The 23450-nt window shown below is 56.0% G+C and overlaps 1 protein-coding gene across 1 annotated transcript; it reads left to right on the top strand.

Annotated features, from left to right (window-relative positions):
- ANKRD35 (ankyrin repeat domain 35) lies at nucleotides 1-21048 on the top strand. Its single transcript, XM_067569508.1, has 13 exons — nucleotides 1-39; nucleotides 3911-4041; nucleotides 5423-5511; nucleotides 6883-6947; nucleotides 8903-8960; nucleotides 10282-10352; nucleotides 10599-10705; nucleotides 11455-11639; nucleotides 14854-14891; nucleotides 15725-18088; nucleotides 19116-19205; nucleotides 19698-19763; nucleotides 20887-21048. The coding sequence occupies exons 1-13, from the start codon at nucleotides 1-3 to the stop codon at nucleotides 20947-20949; spliced, it is 3366 nt and encodes a 1121-aa protein (XP_067425609.1). The 3' UTR covers nucleotides 20950-21048.
- The last annotated feature ends 2402 nt before the right edge of the window (nucleotides 21049-23450 follow it).

The following is a 23450-nucleotide window of genomic DNA, read 5'->3' on the forward strand; positions in this document are numbered from 1 at the left end:
ATGAAGAAGATGTTCTCCTGTTCCAGCTCCCAGGTGGCGGTGAGTGAGCCCTGCCGAGATCTCCCGCTGGCCGGCGAGGCGGGGGATCTGAGAACCGTGGAGGGGGGAATGCCGTAAGGAAGGTGCAGCCCTGTAAGAGCTCTGTGCTGCAGTATTCGGTGCAGCATGCCCCATGGGACTAGCCCCGTACTCCATTGCACAGGTTCTCAAAGCCACCATTGCAGCCCCCAGGTGTAAAGGGTTCTGACCCCCCCTGCCCTCCCCACGTTGCTAAGCAGGCGGCGGGTGGGGTCTCAGCTAGCTGGGAGGAGGGGATGGCCAAACACCGAGACCCCCCCCCTTGCGCTAGTCTCTGGTCGTAGCCCTGTGCCTCTGTATGGCATGGGAACAGCTCCGTGCTCTCGTGCTAGTCTACGGCACTAGCCCTCGCCAGCAGCATCTTAAGACACTAGCCCTGTGTAGCCAGGACTTTCTGTCTTGCACTGCAGGGTAAGGGTCCTCCAGGCCGGTGCTAACTCTGCGGCCCATGTTTGGGAGCAGGGGTGATCAGAGAGGAAGGATGGCCCAATGGTCAGAGCGCTAGCTCAGGACAGTGCAGGTCCCAGTTCAATTCCCGGCTCTGTGACCTTGGCTAGCGTCCAGGGGTTCAGAGCAGCCAGCAAGGCCAGTGTCCCCGAAACCAAGGGCTCAGAGCAGATGAGGAGGCGATCGGACACTGTCCCAGAGCCCAGACGCCTCTGCTGGGGGAAGCAAATGAAACCAGAAATCTCTATGCACGGAGTCTCCTCCCTTTCTTCAGTGTCACCCCCAGCCTGGGCCCCTCCTGCCAGGGGGTTAAGGCCACGCGGTTCTCAGCTCTGCATCGCATGCAGCAATCTGGATTTGGCAACAGGAGGCCAGGAAGGCAGCATCTGGGCCTGCCAAACTGGATTGGTGGAGTCGGTTAATTACCCAGTCATCAGCCAGGGGCTGTTGCATCTCCAGGGTGTTGCCGGGCTTGGTACAGAAGCCGGGGGTCAGCCCCCTGGGGAGTGGAGGAGGTGCAGCAGTAAAAGTCCCTTTGGGGAGTCAATGTTCCCTGGTTCTCTTTCGCCCTCCCATCCCCCCCGCGGAGAAGGGAGTGATTCTAAGGGGCAGCTTTGCCCCTTCCCATTTGCCTCATGGCTCCTGTGCCCAGCAGCGCAATGAGTTTTATAAAAGGGACTAGTCCTTTTATATCATCCTGAAGGATGCCAAAACTCTTCACAGACAGGTATATTCGAACAACCCCCTATCCACTCTCCTGCCCTCTGTAGATTGGAATTGGAATTGTGTGTCATGGGCCCTATACTGCCAAAAAGCTAGGGGGGATTCTCCTTCTCCCAAAGCGGCAGAGTGACGCTCCCTGGAGTGGGAGGAGCTGAGTTCTAGCCCTGCTGTTGCTGTGAATACCCAAGTGGGCAAGGATTTGTTACAATGAATTAGTGTACACCCAATTTACCAAACTCCAGGATCACAGAAGCTTGATGATGATAATTTGCATGTCTATAGCAGCTTTAATCTGAGCACCTCAAAGCTCTCTACAACCACTCATTAGGGTGTGACCGTATGGGGTAGGGAAGAATTATTTTCTTCATGTTCCAGACAGGAAAACTGAGGAACAAAAAAGTGAAGTGATGAGTACGTAGATGTGCTAGGCACGGAACCCAGGGGACCTGATATGCAATGTTATGCGCTAAACACGTCACAACCTGAGAGGTCTGCTCTAACCGTTAGACAACACTGCTTCCAAGAGCTGGAAATGGAGCCCTGGAGTCCTGGAGCCTTCTCCCCCCCCCCTAACCACTGGCTAACACTCCCTCCAAGGCATAGACCACTAGACCACATTCGTGCCCAGCAAAATAAACAGCAATTGCTTGGCTTCTCCTGACTGTCAAGAAACAGAGAGATGAGGGGGTGAGGTAATATCTTTTACCGAGTCTCTCTAATATCCTGGGACTAACAACTACACTGCGAACAACAAACAAACAGAGTCGGCAGATAGACACCATTCCCCTCTCACACACACTGATCTGGCATCACACCACGCAGAGCAAGCTGTGGTTTTCCCACTGCAGCCCTCGTCTGGCGTACAGGGTAATTAGAATTTGAGCAATCATGGGGTGTGCAGCGCTTGTGTAATAACACACACGCAAAGTCAAGGGGTGTAGGCGTGTGTGGAATGTTAATAACCAGCCGTCCAAAGCTCAGGCTCTGTGGGTCCATCCATGGTTGTGGGGTGATTAGGGCAGTAGCCAGACATTCTAAAGACCTGAGGTCCATTCAAGACACTTTAAGTGGCTTGGGCAAGTCATGCAGTCTCTTTGTGCCTCAGTTTCCCTGCTGTACAATGGGGAGGATAGCCCTGCCTGCCTCATGGGGGGTTGGGGAGGGATAAGGATAAATGCATTAAAGATTGTGGGGTCGCTCAGCTACAATGATGAGGGTGGCCATGTAAGTATGTCAGATAGATGGATTTTGATAGTTTAAAAAAAAACCCAAACCCTTGGAGCCAAATTGAAGCCCTGGTGTAAACAGATGCAAGTCCAATGGATTTGCTCCTATATGCTCTCCCAGGGTTTAAGTTATCCCTGTGTTTTCACCACCAGGCCAAAGTTGTCTGTGAGTGAGTTAAGTAGATGGGGAAACTGAGTCACAGAGCAAGGAAATAACTTGTCCGAGATCCCAGATGATGATTTAAAAAAATCTAGCTCTTTTATAGTGGCTTTTCATCTATAGATTGCACAAGCACTTTACAAAGGAAGGTAAGTTTCACTGTCCCATTTCAGCCACTGGGGAAACTGAGGCATGGAGCACCTGGTTCTTGGTTCTGAGCTCAGACCACTAGACTGTGCTTTTTTTTCTCTATCTTATGTCTTAAGTGATATAAAATTCTGCATTGCTTAAGACTAATCACTGCATTTCATCTTTTATCTGAGCCCCCCCCCCCCCCTTCATTTAATACTCGTTCAGGCAATTCCTGTATTAATTAATACACCAGAACTTCTTCTCTGATGTCTCTTTAGTACCTGGTTAAACACCACTTAACCTCTCAGCACTAGCTAAATGCTAAACCCGTGTGTGATCCTGTCCCGATTCTACATCTGCCATTGCCATTGCTTGTCAGTAGATTGTTGTTTCCTGATTAAGCATGTCTCGAATAAGAAACGTGACATTTAACCAGAGAGCAGCTGTCGTAGGGGATGACATTACTGATGCAGGCAGCTATAAAAAGACAGCTGGAGATCCTTAGATGAAGGATGCTGGGTAGAGGTACTGCTTTTCCTTTATGCATCACATGTGCCTCTAACGCTAATTAAACCTCTCTCTTCTCTGTGTTATTAGCTCCCTTTGGGTGATGAGGAAACTGAGGCACAGAGGAAGAAGAGGGTTGTCCCAGGTTGCAGAGGGCTTGGCTTCTGTGGAAACTAGTTTGGACACTCCTCAAATATTTGTGGTTTGCTTTAGATTAATCCCTAAGAAAAACCACAAATGTTTGGGGGAGTGCCCAGACTAGCCTTCACAAGCTTGGTAATTCCCTCACGTTAATTTGCAATCAACGAACTGGAGGCAAAAACTCAAGCGTAGTCCTACCCAGAGTGAGCTGGTGATAACAGCAGGTTTAGAACTCAGGGCATCTAGCTCCCAAGCCTCTGTTTAGTCCACACTGCCTTTGCTCAGCCATTCTGCGCACCAAAGTGGTGTGGGCTGCCCCAGCTCACAGAGTGAATCAATGGAGCCACAGGATTTGAACGGAGGACTCCTGGCTCCCAGGCCTGTGCTTAGCCTGTAGGAATCCAGGCTCCGTTCAGCTGGGCTGTCCCATCTCGCTGGGATGCATCCTCCAGCCTTGGCCGCTCTCACTTTCTCCGGGCTGCTGTCTTTGAATCAGGTCGAGAGCTGGAACAAACACGACCAGAAGCTTTTCGAAGCCGTCGAGAAGGGGGACGTGAGCCGAGTTTCCATTCTGGCGTCCAGAAAGACGGCGAGACCCACTAAGCTCAACGCCCTGGGCCAATCTGCGTACGTAAGTTTTCCTGTCTTTTCCCTATCACTAACTCAGCTGTTTTTCTTATTCGAAATGTGCCCCAAAGGCCGGTGCTTGGACACAGCTACCGGGTGGTTCATTCCCACCAAGACAGGACCGAGACCAGCTCTCTTCCAATCACATCCCCTGCCTGTTGAATGTCACTTTTTAAGAGAGGGATGTAGGACTTGCTAGATGCACCAGATCATAACACTGGCCCATCAGGTCAAATGTCCCACCCCGCCTCCAGCCCAGACCATTGGCTAATCTAGTGTAGCAGCGCCACCTCCTGGCATACCGCCCCTGCCCATCAACAGGTGGGATGGTCTTGTGGCTAAGTCAGTGGGCTGGGAATCAGGAGACGTGGCTCTGCCATTGACTGTGGGCAAGCCACTTCGGCTCTCTGTGCCTCGGTTTCCCCATCTGTAAAATGGGAAGAACAATCCTTTTTTTCTCCTGCCCTTTGTCTGTCTTGTCTATTTAGGGTCTAAGCTCTTCAGGGCAGGGACTCTTGCTCCATGTCTGTACAGCACCTCGCACAGTGTGGCCCTGATCTCGGCCGGGGCCTCAAACTGCTGCTGGATTTTAAAAAGGGGAAGAAAACTAGAGACTGAGGTCTGGTTTCCCTCCTTCCTACTGTCCCAGAGCAAAGCTTTGCTCATATCTAGCCAGCTGCTTCCAGCCCTGACCTTTGGTCCAGCCTTTCCTGCACCCTGCCCCAGCCAGAGATCACTGCCCGGTGCTTCAAAGGCAGTGGGAAGGTTGGGGGGAAACCACATAACGCATCTGGCTAATTGTGCAATCCAGCACCTGAGGTGGTGGCAGCAAATTCTTTCCTGACCCGCGGCTGCCCTGAAGCACGGGGCTTTGACCGTCCCTATCTTACAACACGCCCGCAGATTTTATCTTCCTATTTCCCTGAGCAATGGGCCGCAGTAACGGGTGGCTGGGGCTGGTTGACAGCACACCACATGCTGAGCAGCATTACTGTGAGTAACCCCTTCACTGCTGCCCCAGGTCACAAATGCATCCATTAGGCCTAGGGATGGAACCCAGGAGTCCTGGCACCCTGTTCCCTGCTCTGGCCACTCCCAGAGCTAAGAATAGAACCCAGGCGTCCTGGCTCCTCCTCCCTGGTCGAATCAAATAGCTCACACTGCCCTGCCAGAAATTGAACCCAGGAGTCCGGACTTCCTTAGCCCTGCTCTAACCATTAGACCCAGCAGGGGAGTCTCTCAGGGGCCTGTCTAGGAAGCTAGCTGGAGTTTCTTTCGGACGGTGACTTTAGGGTTGAACGTTTGCTGTTCCCCATGAACCCTGGTCCCTAGGCAAATTTCTCGCTGGGTTCACATTTCGTCTTGGCTCTTCTCTTTGCAGGTTCCACCTGGCTGCTTCCAAAGGACTCACCGAATGCCTGACCATCCTGCTGTCCCAGGAGGCCGAAGTCAATGAGAAGAATGATGACGGTACGTGCAGGGATCTCCCCGGCTCGGCGTAGGAGCAGAGAGTGCAGGACTGGACTGGACTGATGGTCCATCTAGGCTAATAGTCCCCCCACGCTCTGCCAGGCCAGATCAGATCCCTGGTCCCTCCGATCCAACATCACGCTTCCCGCATGGCCCGTCCAGATAAATGGTCCAGCTAGTCGGGAGTCCCAACTCCTGCCCGATGGTCCATCGAGCACCTCTTTGTTCTGTGTTTGTGCAGCCCCAAGCACCGTGGGGTCCTGGGCCATGGCTAGGGCTCCTACGTGCGCCTGCAATGCAGGTAATGACAACGATGGGATATTAACTCTTGCCCTGCTGGAACAGATCAGTGGTCAGTCGGGCTAATCAAATGTCCTGCCTCCTGTCAGACCAGATAAGCCAAATTGTCTCCCTCTATTAGTATTCCGTCCCCCCCGCCATGACCGGGCAAGCCCAACGGGCCGTCCAGTCTGATATCCTGCCTCCCACAGTGGCCAGCGCCCCATGTTTGAATGGACGGCCCAAAAGCCCAGTGGTTGTTCCCAGGCTGGGACGTTCCCGACATCTGGCAGGAAAACCAGTAGCCCTCGCCCTTGCTCTGGCTTGTGTCGCCGCAGTCGCGGCTCCCATGCTGGGCCGTCATCTCCCGGAATGACTCTTCCGTCGCTGTGACGCCCACTCACTCACTCACCCGGCCGGCCGGCGCCTTCCCAGGGCCCGATCGAAAGCCCAGGGGAGCCGTCTGCCGGCACTCCACGGCCTGCGAGGGCCTTTGGGTCCAGTGCCTGGCACAGGAGTCACAGAGTTTAAGAAATTAGACCCAAGTATTACAGCCCCCAGGGGACTAGACCGCTCTGGACCATAGGCAGAGAACAGGAGGGCCTGGGGCGCAGCAGAGCCCGGAGCCCCTGAAATGGCAGGGAACCGAGGAAGTGAGGTACACCCAGATAATCCTGCCCCCCCCCCACGCTTCAGAGGAAGGTGACCCTACCCCCCGCAAGGTCCCTGTCGATCAGGCCGGGGGACAATTCCTTCCCGACCCCACGTCTGATCGTCAGTTAGCCCCTGGGCATGTGTGCAAGACCCAGCCAGCCAGGCGTCTGAGGGAGAGAATGCCTGCTGCCCCCACAAACCCCGGCCCTGCCCGCAGGAGCGTCCTGAACCTGCCCCACACAACCAGGATCCGTCGCCGCCGAGCCCTGAGGTGTGTCCAGGAGCCAGTCGGCCTCCCACTCCCTGCCCGGGGAGAGATGAAGCTGTTTTCACCTCCGCGCCGCACGCGCACCATGAGTCACTGAGTCGCCCCGGCTCCGGGAAGGGCTCAGCGCTCTGTTCCCAAGACATGACGCGCTCCCTTTGCTCCGCTCCTAGGCAGCACGGCGTTGCACCTGTCCACCATCGCCTGCCAGCCCCAGTGCGTGAAGGTTCTGCTACAGGTAAAGATGGCAAATACCCCTCCCTGCCTCCACGGTCCAGGCTGGGCATCAGGGGGAAGGAGTGTTCCCGGCTGGGGTCTCGGACCATCAGCAGGACAAACATGGGGCTCATCCGATTTCCTTACAGACCCGCTTCACGTTCGCTGACGGAGTCTGCGAGAGACTGCAGCGTGGTCTGCTGGTTGAATCAGGGGTCAGGACCTCTTGGGTCCTCCTCTGGAAAGAGATGGTCTATCTGTTCTAGGGGTCTAGTGGTTAGAGCAGGGAGGGACGGGGAGTCAGGACTCCTGGGTTCTAGTCCCAGCTTTGGGAAGGGAGTGGGTTCTAGTGTTTAGCGCAGGGAGGGGCTAGGAGTCAGGACTCTTGGGTTCTAGTGCCAGTTCTAGGAGTGGAGTGGATGTCTAGTGGTTAGAGCTCGGTGCCTCAGTTTCCCCACCTGTGAAAAGCAAAGGATAGACGCTGTTGGTCTAGTCGACAAATGAAGGTAGTGAGAGGGCTGTGCCTGTGATTTGCGAGCAGGCGGCGTGGTGCATTAGGAGCACGGTGATCCACACTGGGTGGAATGAAAGCTAAACTGGGCCAGGATCAATTAAGAATGTATAGCCCTGAGCTGCCTGGTGTATTTCAAGGATGAAATGAGGCCTTGAGCCAGACGTAGGGGAGCTCCCTGTAGAATAACTGGGCCCCCAAACTCGTATTCTGGGAACACGGGTGGAGCTGCAAAATGTGGAGGTTCCCCCAGATCTAATCACATTTTCGAATAGGGGTGGAAAATGGGGGAGGGGGTCTCCTTCAGAGCCTGGAGTCAGTGGCCTGTTTAATCCTGCGTCCCAGCATGCACCGGTGCAATTTCTGCCCTCCATCACCCCACCTACACATGGGGAGCTGTTCTGCCTTTCCCCCAGCAAAACCAGAGATCAGAACCAGGGCCACAGACGCCTCCTGGCTCTGTGCCCCTGGGGGGCATCCTACGTGGGCACCGTGGCCTTGCCCAGCCCAGCAGTGGTTGTGTTCCATGGTGGCTATGCCTCTGCCTGGCTCCTTGCATTAGAGTTGCTCGGGGACTAATCCTTTCCCTCCTGCATTGCAAGGCGTGGCTGGGGAGTTTCGATCCAGAAGTGACAGAGTAGCAATGGGCGAGACAGAAATGAAAGGAGGAGAACCGGTGTCTCTCTTACAGCAGGGCAGTGAGCAAATTCCTGCTTGACAACTTACGGGGCTGGCTGTTGGGCCAGCTAAGTCCCCACAAGCAGCCAGCTGAATCCTCGGGGATGAACGACGCCTTGCGAAGCACTTTGGGATCCTCCGAGAGAAGGCGCTGGGGAGCCCCCGTTGTTCCTGAATTAAGCACTTTGCAGCAGGGATAATTAGCCCCATTTTACCGCTGGGAAAGTGGTGCCTCGGATGGGTGGGGTTTGGCTGGCCTGAGGTTATGCAGTGAGTCAGTGCTGGAGTGGGGAAACCAGATCTCCTGTCTTCCTGGTGCTGTGCTGGGCGGCACTGTCAGGCGCTACTCTAGAGGCCGCCATTGCGCTAGGGGCTGTACAAACCCAACCAGCGACTGTCCTGACCCCAGAGAACTGAGAGTCTGGACAGAGCCAAAGGAATGATCATTATCCCCATCTTCCAGGTGGGGAAACTGAGGCCCGGAGAGATTTAAGTGACTTGCCTCGAGGTCATGCAGGGAGTCTTTGGCAGCCTTGGGGATAGAACCTCAGGGTCCAGAGTCCCATGCCAGTGCCTTAGCTACCTAGTCGAGGGGCATCCTCTTTCCTGGGTATGTGGAAGCCCTGCTTGGCTCTCCCCAAAGTAAGGGTTCCCGCTGTCCCACACCGGCCGAGCAGCGTCTAACTCTGGAGCAGGGGTGTCCGTGGATCTGCCTTCCAGCCTCCCCTCTGGCCCATTGGAAGGACACACTGACACACTGCACTCACAGCCACGTTTGTCCCTCGCAGCATGGCGCCAACGAGGACTGCGTGGATGGCGAGAACCGCACCCCCCTGCACTGGGCCGGTGAGTCCCGGGAGGCGCAGGTGGCGTCGGGCGAGGAGAAAGACTGAGCCCTGCGTGGAGTCACGCGTCGGGGCAAATCTTCTAAGGGGGCTGAGGTGCGCGGGACACGCAGCAGGGAGAGGCTGACCCTGGGCTCCTGGAGACAGCCGGACAGGGCCGATACTGGCTGGGGCCCTGCCATCACGGTCGTCTTTTCATTGCCGTGCTACAGAGACAGACAGACAGACACAAGGCAGCTCTCCCAGGGGTATCCCTAGCATCTTCTCTCTCTAGACCTCACCGTCCCCATACATGTCTGTCTGTCTATCCCCTTGCAAACCTGCCTGTCTGTCCTATCTTGTCTGTCTTTCTATCCCCCTACATGCCTCTGTCCACCTCTCTCTCCATTCCCCAGGCATTTGTCTGTCTGTCGATCCCCCTTCGATCTGTCTGTCCATCTGTATCTCTAGTCCTTTACATCCCTGTCTGTCTGTGCATCCATCCATCTACCTCTTCAGCTCCATTCTTGGGCCGGGACCAGGTTCTCCTGCCGGGCGAAGGAGGGCAGCGTTGGCGCTGGCTGTCTAGGCTGTAAGCTCCTCGGGGCAGGGACTTTCTCTCATGTCTCCGGCCGCGCTGTGCAGATGGTGGGGGCTGGAATCGCACTCCTCACCATGGCATGCTGACAATGCGCAGCGCCTGCGCGGGCCCACTGGGTGTCGCCGTTGGTTGCATGACAGGCATATGGACCTCGAACAGGCTGATTTTTCAGCGTGGGCATAATATACCAGTCCCTACAAGCCGCCTGACTCCCTGGGCTATAGTACAGCAGGGATCGCGGGTGGGGAAGCAGATTGCAAGGGCTGGACCCGGGCAGTGGATCCAACCACTCCCCCCACACCCGTTTTCCAGGAGAGGACGGCAGCGACTGGAGATGGACCAAACCTGTAGGGCCTCTGTCCCATCTAGTCTAGTCCACACTTTTGGCCAGTGCTGCCCGGCTTGCCCGGTCCAGCTGGAAATATCCCCTGGGACGCGCTGCTTCCCCTGGGAGATGCCCGAGCAGATCTGCCGCCCTCCTCCTCCTGGGGATTTAAACCCGAGTGGGGAAATGACCTTGCTCGGGGCTCACCTCACCTGTGCAGAAACCCCCTGCTCCAGTGGGTCTCGAGTGAAGAAGATTGGACCGAAAACTCCTTCCCCCACTGGCCCTTGAGAGAAGGTGTCCCTGGTGCACTGGGCAGCCAGGGCCGATAGCATAGTCCCCCCAACACACACACGTGGGGAAGCAGCCAGGGGTATCCCACGGGTGCTGACCGCTCCCTTTCCTCCTGCCCTGCAGCCTCCTCCGGGTGCGCCTCCAGCGTCTTGCTCCTGTGCGACCATGAGGCCTTCCTGGATGTCGCCGATAACGTGAGTGTAGCACCCCCCTCGGGACGGGGCCTGTCAGAAGGATGCTCATGAGGGGTGAAACTCGCCCCTTCTCCCCGCCTCCCCCCCATGGAGCGGGCACAGGCTGTGGGTCACGGAATCGCTGCAAGGGGCTCGAGGAACCGGCTCCCGGTCGCTGAGTGCTGGGAAGCTGCCGCCTTGGCTTCGGGGGGGGGGGGGGGCCTCCACACAGCCTGCCATGCAAACCGCCTCTGCCGTTCCTTCCAGAATGGACGCACGCCCCTGATGATAGCGGCCATGGGGAACCACCCCGCCATCTGCAGCCAGCTGCTCCAGAGAGGGGCCAGCGGCGACCTCGCCGACAAGGACGAGAAGTGAGTCTCGCCTGGGGGCTGAGAGTAAAAATACCCGGGCACCAGGGGCATTGTGGGGGTTTCCCTGTGGGGAAGGGGTGGGGGCAGTTGCCCAAGAGGGAAGGGGGTGCAGTTGCCCAGAAGCATTGTGGGTATTTCCCCTGGGGAAGTGGGGCAGTTGCCCAGGGGCATTGTGGGTATTTCCCCTGGGAAAGGGGGCAGTTGCCCAGGGGCATTGTGGGTATTTCCCCTGGGGAAGGGGGCAGTTGCCCAGGGGCATTGTGGGCAGTCTCTTCTCCTTATGGGACCTCATCTCACCCACTGCCCCCAGGGTGGTCCCCAAGGCCTTTCAGAATTTCCCAGAAGCCACTGCTTCAGGCAGCTCTTGTGAGACCGGTGGCTTGGGGGAACTAGCCTGTGGTCACAGGAGTCCCCTAAAATTTCTCAGCCTGGGGGCCCGGACCAACCCAGTGACAGGGGTCATGAATGGGGCTCAGGGTCTTGCAACCAGCCTGCCCTTCGGGTATCACCCCCTGGGGGAGGGTTCCGGGATAGACGCCAATGGGCAGCCCCAGGCTGGGGGGCCCCCAGGACAAGAAAGCCAAGACCTGCTGCCCTAAATGGGAGTTGTCCCCATACAGAGTGGGCCAGAGCGGAGAGGCCCAGATGAGGGGGATCCCCACGCAGGGATTATCCAGATGCCCTGACTGCAAGGGGCCCACCAGGCCCCCCCAGAACTGACCCTGACACCCTCTTGCGTCCCCCGCCAGGACTGCCCTGATCCTGGCCTGTGAGAACGCCAGCGTCGAGTCGGCCGAGCTGCTCGTACGCAGCGGGGTGGACGTGAGCGTGGTGGACGGGACGGGCCACGACGCCCTCCACTACGTCCTGCAGTCCCAGAGCCGCCCGCTGAGGAGGCTGCTCCGCAGCGCCCTGAGGAAGAGGAAGAGAAGAGGTGAGGGGAGGGGGCAGCTCAGGCTGCATTCAGTTTGGAGCTGGCTTTGCATAACCCCACCCGTTGGCATGACTGGAGGGGGGGACGTGGGGAGCAGGCTCGGGAGCCGCTAACTCCCTGCCTTGGGCGGTGTGACAGATCAGGGCTGGGGTCTGCATTCAGGCATGTGGCCGTGTGACCCACTGGTCGTGGCTCATCCACATCAGAGGATAAGAACCTACTTTTCTGCCAGCTAACGGAGTTGCTCCTTTTAGCTCAAGTGACAGAGGCTCATCCTTTTTTGCAGTGAAAGTCCCAGGTTCTGACCCCACATGGCGCTTCCTGGCAGTTCCCTGAGCTGGGAGGCACCTTGTTACCACACGCCCTTAGCGTGAGGAAGCCTTGTCTGTGTGTGGCCGGGGGTCGGCTTCCCAATGATAGGCACACCCCAATCTCTGAGCACCCCGCTGTAGGGTCCATTGGACAGTCACAGTCTGACCAGCCCCGTTGTTCCCAAAGAGATGCGGACCAGTTACAGCTTAGAGCACAGCTCCGTTTAACACACAGCCCTTCGATTGGTTTCTAATGAAAACAAGCATACGTTTATTGCACAAAGAACAGAGAATCAAACGCTAGCAAACAGCATTACTGGAAACAGAGGGGTACATAGAAAGTGAAAACCTGCCCTAAACTTAACTAACAGGACACTATCATGGCATAGGTGCAAAAACTCTGCCCAGATCCTTCCAGTGTCTTCGTGGTCTTCCGTTCATGAAGCAAACCCACAGCCCGCTTGCCCCCTAGGTGAAAGATACCAGTGTGTCCCTTTGCAATCCCAGCGACATCAAACAGTCCCTTGATCTTTATTCATAAACGGGACACCAATCTTCTGTGTGCTCCTTCCTGTAGATTTTGCAATCTCTTGTTAATTTCTTAATCAGATGGTGGCTCCCTATGCGCTAGGGATCCCGTGTGACATACACAATCCTCAATTTGCATATGACCGGACAGATAGATAAGCAGCTCCTGCCTGTCTGCAAGGAACAGGTTTGTCACTACCTGAGCTGCTCTCACAGAAGTGAAGAACATAATTCCCAGTCTAGGTCCATAACTCCTTAAAGATTATCCTCTCGTACATTTCCCAGTGGTTTTGACAACCAGTGTGTTTCTGGCTCTCAGCACAGACCTCACGTGCCTCACTTTAGTAAATTATTATGCACAAAACTGACCCAGGGGATTTCTGTAACACTCCATGCACGCTGTGTCCTCTGCCAATGGGCATCAAGAGGTTCCTGGGTGGGTCCCCACGGATGACCCCAGCTACGGTGTTATTACAGAAACAATGTGGGGAACTATGAAATTTAACCTTGGAAGGCAGACGGTATTGGAGGCGTTGCAGTGAACTAGATGGGACCTAATAAAGAATGATTTGTCTGTTTATGCTCGTATCACAGTGTCTGTCTGTCTAGCTAGCTGGGTGGCCTATGGCTACGCTCATTGTTTATGGTGCTACAGGTCATGGCTCAAATGCTGGGCTAGTTCTCCCAGCAGAAGTGAAACTTAAGAGGTGACTTGATCACTTCCAAGAGGAGCAGATTTTCAACAGGAGGCATCGAGCAGAAAAAGGCATAATGAAATCTCGGGTTTGGAAGCTGACACTAGACCAATTCAGATTAGGAGTAAGGTGTCATTTTTTTAACAGTGCGGGTGATTACCCATTGGAACCATTCACCCAGGGGACATCATCTGCAGTCTTTACATCAAGATTTTGGGATATTTTTCTAAAAGACACGCTCTTGCTCAGCCAGAAGTGATGAGCTGGGTGCGGGAATCGCTGGGGAAAGTTCCCTGGCCTGTGGTCTGCAGGAGTCAGACTAGATTATCAGAATGGTGTCTTTTGGCTTTAGCCTCTGTCCAATCGCAAAGGCACTCATCCGGATTTGGGGTCAGGAAGGGATTTTGGCAGAGACCCTGGGGGTTTTTCACCTTCCTCTGCAGCGTGGGGCATGAGTCACTTGCTGGTTTGACTAGAGCAACTGGTGGATTCTCTGTCACCTGAAGTCTTTACATCAAGCCGGGAGGATGTCAGTAACTCAGCCAGACCGGTTATGGGCCTGTGACAGGAGTGGGTGGGTGAGCTTCTGTGGCCTGCGATGTGCAGGAGGTCAGACTAGATGATCACGTTGGTCCTTCCGGCAGAAAGCCTAGGAGTGTCTGAGCGATCCGCAAGGCAAAGATGGCACAACGATGAAAGATTAATGCAAGAACCACACTTGGTTCAGGACACATTTCCCACTCTAGTTGTTGCTTCTAATGGATTTGGGGCCCTTTGCTGAGAGCCACTAATGACACGGCAACTATTATTTATTAAGTAGCACTTTACTTAATTCCAAGATGCAGAAATGCCTCAAAAAGCAGCAAAAACTGTTTTTTCAGCGTTCACCTCCAACTTTCCCTTTGTGCCTCTCATCTGCTCATTTGGCTGGCCTAAACCCAGCCTCACTCGGCCAGGATATTGGTTGCTTGGGGTGGGGATATGTGTGTTTGTTTAGTTCGTTTGCAAGGAGGTCTCCAGCCTTCAGGAGCTTCTCCAGATGGTTTTGATTTTTAAAAGCAATAATCAGGCTAGGCGAAATGAAATATCCAGGGGACCTCGTCATTCTGCCTTCTAGGCTTTGGTTTCCATGGCGACTGCCTTGTGGATGAGGGACGGAGACAGAGCCAAAACATTTCCTGAAGAATCTCAGAAAGTTTTGTTGATAATAATAACATTTAGGGAGGACATTCAGCCTTGTGGCTAATGTATAGGACTGGGAATTGGGAGATCTGGCTTCCTGGCTCTGCTGCTGGGCGACGCTGGGCAAGTCACTTCCCCTCTCAATGCCTCAGTTTACCCAATGGTGTTGTCCAGTGTTTAAAGCAGGGGGCTGGAAGTCAGAACCCCCAGGTTCTAGTTCCGCCTCTGGGGAGGAATATTGCCTGGTGGTTAGGGCAGAGGAAGTCAGGAAGTCAGGACTCCTGGGTTCTGTTTTTGGCTTGGCTACAAACTTGCTGTGAGACCTTGGGCAAGTCACAGCTGTTGTCGTTGGTCAATTACCCGCCTCCCTAGCCTATTTCCTGCTTGTGTAGAGCTGGGAGAGCCAGAAGCGGCTGCACAGGGGCCAGGCAACTCTCCGCTCCCCGCTCTGGAGAGTTGTAAAATTTATTCTGTGTGTGTTTGTTCTTCCCCCGGCAGAGCACGAACCCGGCCGTCAAACGGGCGCCACAGCACAGGTGAGGAGCACCCCTTCGGGCCCAGCCAGAGGAAGCATGGATGTGTGTCAGAGTTTCTTCTTCTTAAGCCACATTAAACTCTGCAGTCTCTGGTTACACGCAGAGGGTGTGGGGGGCCATGTCCAGGACGTTAGATGGATCGGGGTGGCCGAGAACCATCAGCCCTGATTGTGCTGCTGTTACCTGGCCTGAAACCGAGGGCTCGATTCCCCAGCGCCGGGAGTCAGTGACCCCTGGTGCAAAACCCACACACAAAGCTGCTCTTCTCCTCTGCCAGCATTTTTTGCAGTGGTGTAAATGAGAGCACAATGGGCAGGATTAGGCCTTTTCCCCACCAATTTGGTTCCTGTAGAACGCCAGCGAGGGCCGTGATTCTCAGTCCCTCCCAGTCCTGGGGCAGATTAGAATCAGTGACCTAAGTGCCATTGACTTCCCTGCGTAGCTCTCCGTACAGCTCTCTGGGTCAGGCTCTTAAAGGGAAAAGGCTCGCCATCCTATTACCCATCCCCCAGGAGAGTGTCTGGTTGACTTTTGTCATTGGTATTTATATGACGGTAGCACCTAAAGGTCCTCAACCTGCCAGGTGCTGCACATACCTATAGGGCAGGGGTTTCCAAACTTTTTGCTGGCATGACCCTGTTTGAATGAAGTCTTTCCTGCCGGGACCCCAGACAATACGGAAGGGTGCCATTTTGAAGAGCAAAATGGCAGCCTCCGCAGAGCGTGACCTGGCGCGCACCATCGGTGTGAGCTCACGCTCTGCGGAGGGTGCCGTTTTTGCAGCGCCTCGCCAGCAAACTCATCTGTTCTATTGGTTTCCGTGGTGACTCCAGGTGACAGCTGAGCCGCTGGACCGCAAGGGCTGCAGCGCGGCCGTCCAGAGCGAGGGAGGAGGGGACGACGATGGGGATGAAGAGGAAGAGGAGCTCGATGCAGAAGAGTGGAGGTGCCGGTACGAAGATGAGCAGATGAAGGTCCTGCAGCTGGAGGAGCAGCTGGCGGGGAAGGCGAAGGCGTGTGACACCCTGGTGGCGGGGTGCAAGGCGATGAAGGAGAGGATCTGGGACCAGGTGCAGGAGATAAGTCAGCTGGTGCCAGAAAGGGCAGATAAGGACAAGCGGCAGCTGAGCCGCCGGTACAGCCAGGACGCCACGGAAGAAGACTATTACCTGAACCTTCTAGCAGAGCAAGTGCAGGAGCTGAAGAAGAGACAGCAAGAGGCAGGGAGCGGGGGAGGCCAGAATGCAGCAGGGAAGGAGGGGAGGATACAGTGGCCCGGGGAGGAGGAAGAGGAGGAGAAGAGACTCCATCAGGAGGAGCTGAAGCGGCTCCAGGCTGAAGCGGCCACGGCCCTGGAGGAGAAGGAGAGCGCGACGAAGAGGGTGGCGGAGATCGAAGGCCACCTGGAGAACATGAGGGCGGTGATCGCCGTCTACGAGGCCAAGAAGCGGGCCCACGGCGAGACGCTGCAGCAGCTGCAGGCGCAGGTCGCTGAGCTCGACAGCGACAACCAGCGGCTGCGCGGGCTGCTGGGGAAGCAGCAGGGAGAGAGCCAGACGGCGGGAAGGCAGGAGGCGGATCAGCGAGAGCCCAGAGCCGCTGTCTGGGCTGAGCTAAGCCAATTCCTGGTCTGGATGAGGGAGGCGTGCGCCAGGGCACAAGAGGAGAAGGCCGCGGTGCTCGCCGAAAATGAGGATCTGAAGAGGGAGGCGGAGGAGGCCCTCAGGGGCAAAGTTCACCTCGAGCTGGTGCCATCAGACGCCATCAGGAGGAGCGTGGCCTCTTGGCAGAAGATGGTGATGGGCTTAGAACGTGCTCTGGCCAAGATGGACGAGGCCCACTCCGGCCTCCTTGAGAAATCCAGGCCTCTTCAGGAAGCCATCCCAGCCCCTCCGAGCAAGCAGGAGTCCGGGGTCCTGGTAAATGGCCTGGAGCAGCGTGAGGAGGAGGAGGAGGAGGAGGGCAGTGTCTTTAGAGAAGAGACTGAGTCCCCACTGAGGCAACCTAAATCCCCAGAGGAGCTGGAGAAGGGCAGGATGGAAAAGAGCCAGATCCAAAATGGCCCCCATGGGCAACTCAGACCTAGGCTCAGGAACGACTCTGTGGAGACCAAGGGCCGGGCCAGGACGAGAAGCTCCGACCTAGAGAAAGAGGTGACGGACCTCAGACAGAACAACGGCAGCCTCCTGAGCGAGCTGGCCCAGCTGGGCAGGGAGCGGGAGAAGCTGCAGGATGAGCTCCAGCGCCTCTGGCAGCACCAGCAGAAGGAGGGATCGCCCCGAGCGGAGGTGCAGGGCCTGGTGGAGGAGCTGAGGCAGAGATTGGCTGCCTTGTCCCGGGAGCTGTCGGCCGAGAAGGAGGAGACCAAGAAGCTGAGGCTGAGGCTGGAGACCCAGAGGAGGGAGATGGTGGTGCTGAGGGACAGCTTCCTCAAGCAGATGATGGGGGAGGCCAACAGCGTGGGGAGCCAGAGCCTCAGCACCTGCATCTTGGAGGAGCTGCACTATAAACTGGACAACCTGGTGAAGAAGCACAACGAGGCCCTGCAGCTGGTGTCGGAGATGGAAGAGGAGAGCCAGGCGCTCGGGGGCGACCAGGCTCCCGCCGTGCCGAGCGAGGCTGTCGACACCTCCGGGATGGGCGAGAAAGGCCCTCAGAGCAACGGCGTCCAGGCCCTCGATCAGGAAGCATCCGAGACCCTGGAGATCGTTGGAGGAGAGCTGGTGCTCGAGCCCTGGCGATGGGTGAATGAGCTGGAGAGAGATCTGTGGGAGCTGAAGGAGGCGCTGGAGGCAGCTCAGGCCGCCCTGGGTGGGGAAGGCCACGAGGTGACCAAGCTGAAGCAGATGCTTGACCGACTGCCCGTGAAGGTGGCGGAGCTGTGCTCGGAGGAGGAGGAGGCTCTGCGGATGCACGAGAAGGCCTGGAGCTCCCTGGTTCTCCAGGCTCAGGCTCTGGAAGAGGAGCTGAGGGCCCTTCAGGAGAAGCACGAGGAGGTGAGGGGGAAGTCTGACCAATGCGAGCAGGCCCTGGCCTCAGAGAGGGATAAGAACGAGGAGCTGCGGGCCAAGGTGGTGGAGAAGGAGAAGGAAGCAGGAGAACTGAAGGGGAAGTCGGAGCAGCTGGAGAGAACCGTCGAGAAGCTGAACAAGAAGGTGTTGGAGCTCACCAGGACCTGCCAGGACAAAGAGGGGAAGGTAAGGCCAAAGAGACCTTGCAGGCCAGAGGTCTAGAGATGTAGGGTGTGACTCAGCACCCATTGAACCAACAGAGAGACTCCCGTTGACTTGGATGCTCGCTGAGATGTTCAGGTGGTGTAAATCAGGGCAGCTGCACTGTCTTCAATGGAGCTACACTGACTTACGCCAGCCGGTGATTTGGCTTATAGATTGAAGAGGAAAGGGCCAGGGAAGGTAGAGGCAGGTCCACATACTCCATCGCTGCCTTCTCAGCGTTATCGCCTGCGTCCTTGGCACTCCATCCACAGCACGGCCCTGGACTTGCACGTCCAGCTCCCAGGGGGCTTGCAGGTGTTGCTCCCAGGGCAGAAATCAACCTCGCGATACTCTTGGTTGGGATTTTCAAAGGGGGATTTAGATGCCCGGCTTGCACTAGTTCCAAGGGGGATTGTGCGCCTGTATCCCCTACCTGGCTTTGAGACTCTCAAGTGTTGTATTTGTTGTCAAAACATTTCATTTCAGCCCGATGAAGATATTGCATTTTGGCTATCACTCCCATTCACTTTGTCTTGGCTTTTGTATTAGATGAAAAGAGGGTTGTATCATAGCGACTGCGTATTGTCCCTACATACGGTGTCTTATTTTGTATATTTTCATCCAATACGAAAGTCTACATGAAATGACTTGACGCGCAAGGCGAAATGAAATGTCTTTACAGAAACAAAACGTTTGTTTTTCTTCTGATAACGTCAAAAGTCTAAATGATTCGTATTGACTTTTTTCCCCATTGAAATCGATGCGTTCCTGCAAACATTTCAGTTTTGACAAAACTGTGTTTGCCGACAGCAAACTGATTTGCTGAAATATTTGTGCCCAGTTCTTGGAGGGAGGAGGGAGTTAGTTGCAACACGCTAGGGCCCAGTGGGTGTAAATTGGCCTAGCAACTTGGAAGCAGAGGGAAGAACACCGATTTATGCCAGCAGAGGACTTGGCTGCATGGGACCCAACCTGCAACATGACGTTATTCTCTGTCGTTGACCTGTAGGTTAAAAAGCTGCTGGAAGAGATGGAGAAGCTTTCGGCAGAGATCCTGTCTCTCCGTAGCGAGAGTACTCGTCTCCAGCTGCAGTTAGAGGTGAGCCGCGGACTGCCCTGCCTCTGTAGCAATGCTTTGAGCGCACAGCATCTGCTCGCCATTCCAGGTGATCATGGGAGTTCTTACAGTAGGTGATGTGCACGACATCACCTGGGCTGTGCATGACAGTCATTCAGATTGCAAGGCTCGTCCGTCCGCATTCATTCTCGGTGCTATTTGTAGGTGTGAGAGGCAACGTGATCCAGTGGATAGATGCTCTGGACTAGGACTCAGATGACTTAGCTCTGCCACTGACTTCCTATGTGACCTGGAGCAAGTCCCGCTCTGTGCCTCAGTTTCCCCTCTCACCCGTTGTCTGTTTCATTTGTAAGCTCTTGGAGGCAGGGACTGTTTCTTACCGTGGGTCTGTGCTGCTCCTAGCACAATGGGGCTCTGATGTCTTCTGGGGCCTCCAGGGGCTACCATAAGAGAAATACAAATAGCGGCTGGAAGATTGAAACTCAGCGGCATGATCTATTTTTGTTTTTCCAGGTTAAGGAAAAAAATCACCAGGAGATTGTTACTATCTACAGAACCCATCTGCTCAATGCAGCCCAGGTACAAACCTCAGAGGGTCTGGGTTGGTGCTAAGGGTAGTGTGACTTCAGGTAGATGTTAATAACCCTCTGCTCCGACACATGGGTGAGTCAGCCCCGCTGGTTCCCATAACCATAAGGTGATTCTCCACAGGAGCTTAAAAGATGATCCCTGAACTGTGCTGTAACGGGCTCGGGCGCTGTAGGCTCACAGCACTGAGGTACTCTGGGTTAGAGCTGTGAGAATGGGGCGTCAGGACACCCGGGTGTCAGTCCCAGCTCTGGGAGGGGAGTGGTGTCTGGTGGTTAGCGAAGGGGGAGCTGGCAGTCAGGAGTCCTGGGTTCTAGCCCCAGCTCTGGAAGAGAGAGTGTTACAGTCCCCTGATCTAACTACTAGAACATCCTCCCTCCCCGAGCTGGAAATAGAACCCAGGAGTCCCCGCTCTCAGCCTTCACTGCTCTGACTGGCTAGGAGTCAGGACTCCTGGGTTCTAAACTCCGCTCTGGGAGGCTGCGTGGTCTAGTGGAATGAGTCCAGCTCTGGGAGCCAGTCTGACTGGGTTCTCCATCCCAGTTTTGGCAGGGGAGTGGTCAGTAGTCAGAGCACAGGATGGGGAGTCCTGATTCCTGACGCTGCCTCCAGCCATTCGACGCGACCCAGCCCGCCTGGCGGATCACGGTGCGCATGGCTGATTAGGAGGTGCCTTGCACACTCAAGGGGCCAGATTCCCCCAAGTTTATGCCATGGGGCAGGGTCCCCCTGCACCGCTCAGCCAGGAGTGGGGAGGTTGTTGCCCTGTAAGCCACAGATACCCTCTGCAGGGGGGGCCAGGGCTGCCTGAGAGCGGGCAGCACTGGGTGTGGAAGGGGCAGAGCCAGGGAACATGCAGATCTGACACGTCCTGGCAGCAGGATCTGCCTAAGGGGCCCTTCTGGACCCTGGAGCAGAAATTCAAACAGCCTTGCTTCCCCCAGCAGAGCTCGTGCAAGCCGAGTGCTGGGGGGGGAGGGGGGAGAACAGTTGGGGGTTAGCCCGGCTGGAACGTGTCTCACGCCAGACCGTGGACCCCTGTGTGTTTTGGGGGGCGGGGTAACACAGCGAGAGCACAGCACAGTGACCGGGGGTGCGGCTTCTTCTGCCTCAGGGGTTCATGGATGAAGATGTTCACTCGATGCTGCTCCGAATCCTGAGGACGAAGGAGGAATGAGCTTTGCCCTGTGCTTCCCGGGGACTAGGATCTCTCTGCTTTGCAAGTGAGTGTGTGTGTGTGTGTCTGTCTGTCTCTCCCTGCCCTTCAGAGAAGGTGCAGCTCTGCCTGGTCTCATCAAATGTCCCCTTAAGTCCCCATCTCCGTAGCATCTGAGCCTCCCGTTGGGGTGTTGCTTTCATCCAGCTGAAACACTGGGATATGCTGGGATGTGCAGTGATCACTCAGCAGGTCAGGTGCTGAGAAGGGATCTGCTTCACCCGGCCCAGACTGGCTGGGAAGCTCAGCCTTTATAGGCACAGTCCCCAGTACAACAACGGAAGTGATACCTCCCTACCTGTCCCAGCCTCTGAGCTGGCAAGATTTGTGCAGCTCCATGCCCTCTCCCCGTCACTGCCCTGGGGGAGAAGGTATTGATTACAAGTTTATGGCCAGATGCAAATTAGCTCATCGGCGTTAGTGTCACACACAGAGCAGGGCAAAACTAGTGGGCAGCTCAGTGGCTGTGTATCCCTGATGGGACTGTGTCTTAACCCTGCCCCTCGGCCCAGCGTGACCTTCCCCTGGGGATGAATCCTTGGTCTCAACCATGCCCTGTTTGTGGGGGTGAACCCTGGGCTACGTGTGTCCCTGAGCCTGGATCTTTCCATATACGCAGTGCTGCGGAAGGGCCGCTGGATGGCAGGAGAGGGCTGGGCAGCTCAGCGGGGGTATCTGGCTCGGTGGGAGGTGGTCTTTGAAGCCCCCTGGTATTTCTCAGGGTTAGGGGCCATGTGGTCCCTTTTGCTTCTGGAGACCCTGCTTCAAACCACAGGGTGAGGCTGGCTAAGCAAGAACAGGCAGAGCAAGGGTGCTGTAGTCCCCAGGCCTATAGAAAGGAGGGGTGGGGTGAAGAAGGAACTAGCCGAGGGCCCTGAACTAACCCCTTTGTAGGTGAGATGTAGATTTAGGTATGCTACTGCTGCCCCCTTCTGGATGGGCTCAGAACTGCTCACCTGTGTGTCATACGTCCTCTGCTGCTAATCACTCGTGGAGATTCTCCTTTAGGGTAAGTGACAGGTGCTTTCGGAGCAGGAAGATTCCAGGGATCAGGGACAGACAGACACACACACACGTTGTGATCTCTTCTAGAGTAGGCGCAGTCAGACAGGAGAGGCTCAGCAAGCTGCCTGCAGCATGAAATGAACTTGGCGCCTCCATCCAGTACAAACCATCCCGTAAGACAAGGCTGCTCTTGGATCAAAGTCTCATGAACTGTTTCCCGCTGCTTACCTGGGCTCATCGCCGAGGTATTTCAGGCCCAGCCTCATCCTCGTGCCAGTGCTAAGCCTGGACCGAGGGGGGAAACGCTGTGATCCCTTGAGCCCGCAGCTGCTGTGGGGCTGCTTCAAGCATCCCTGAGATCTGCCTTAACTTGCGCTCAGCTGCCCCAACATTGCACCCCCTGAGGAGAGTGGCCAAGCCATGCCTCCTCCTAGCCCCCACTGCACCCGGGACTCCTACCGGGCCGGCCAACTTAGCCCCCTGTGCTGGGAGGTATTAGCCCAGGGGAAGGGGGCCTTTCCCCATTCCAGGTGTGGCCCCTTGTTCCTCACTGCGCTCTGAGCAAGGGCAGCTCTTCCCCGGGTGGCTGAGTTCACAGCCACAACGCAGGGCGGGGGTTGTATCTCAGAAGCAGACACGTACGTATGTCGTGAGCCCTGGCTGGTGGGGGCTGGTGCTCGGGTACAACTTGATCGAGAGCTGGGGAGGCCCAAGCCAAAGGCAGAGGTCTGGTTCCCAGTCACTCTCTTGCTGTGACTGGGCTAGGATGGGAGGGAGTGAAGGTGGCTTTAAGTCCTTTTTCCACTGCCTATGTTCTGGGACTCGGTTGGGCTCTGCCTGTCCCCCCCCAAGTGTACATTAGAGCAACCTCAGGGTTGCTGTAACTTACAGGCTGCTTTCCATGGTCGCTGGGAAACCATGCCACACCCCTGATCTGCCATCTATGCCCAAGATCTGTCATCTGCACCGTGCCTTTATGCCAGCTCCACACTGGCCAGGGAGGCCCCTGCACAGGGGGGATCTTGGGGCTGTGTTTTGCACCCTTTAAAAGGCCCCTTTGAGCTGTCCAGAGCAGCACAAAGCATACAAGAGACTCAGCTCCTTCCTCTCTCTTGCTCTGGGGCAGAATGGCCACCGCAGGGCAGTTTGTTTGGCATGAAATGCATGTTCTGTGTCTTCTCCCCTTCCAAGCCCCCTCATAAAATCCCCACCAGGAGCGTGATGCGGGTTGGACAGGGAGCGGCGGGGAGCGGACGCTCTGCGCAGCTGGACCAGATGCAGCGGCTGGCGGGCCGTGCAGGCTGTTTGTGTGCAGTTTGGCACATCTGCTCTCTTGGGTTGAACTTTAAGCAGTTCCATATGAGAAACATGATTCCCCTGGGGGGGGAAGGAGGGGCCACATCACCCTGGAGCTGAGGCTATCGCTCTGCTTCCATGCAGTGGGAGAGAGGGGGTTG

The sequence above is a fragment of the Emydura macquarii genome, unplaced genomic scaffold (genome assembly GCF_026122565.2).
Source record: "Emydura macquarii macquarii isolate MOO-44397 ecotype Brisbane River unplaced genomic scaffold, CSIRO-AGI_Emac_v2 contig_2924, whole genome shotgun sequence".
NCBI classification, from domain to species: domain Eukaryota; kingdom Metazoa; phylum Chordata; order Testudines; family Chelidae; genus Emydura; species Emydura macquarii.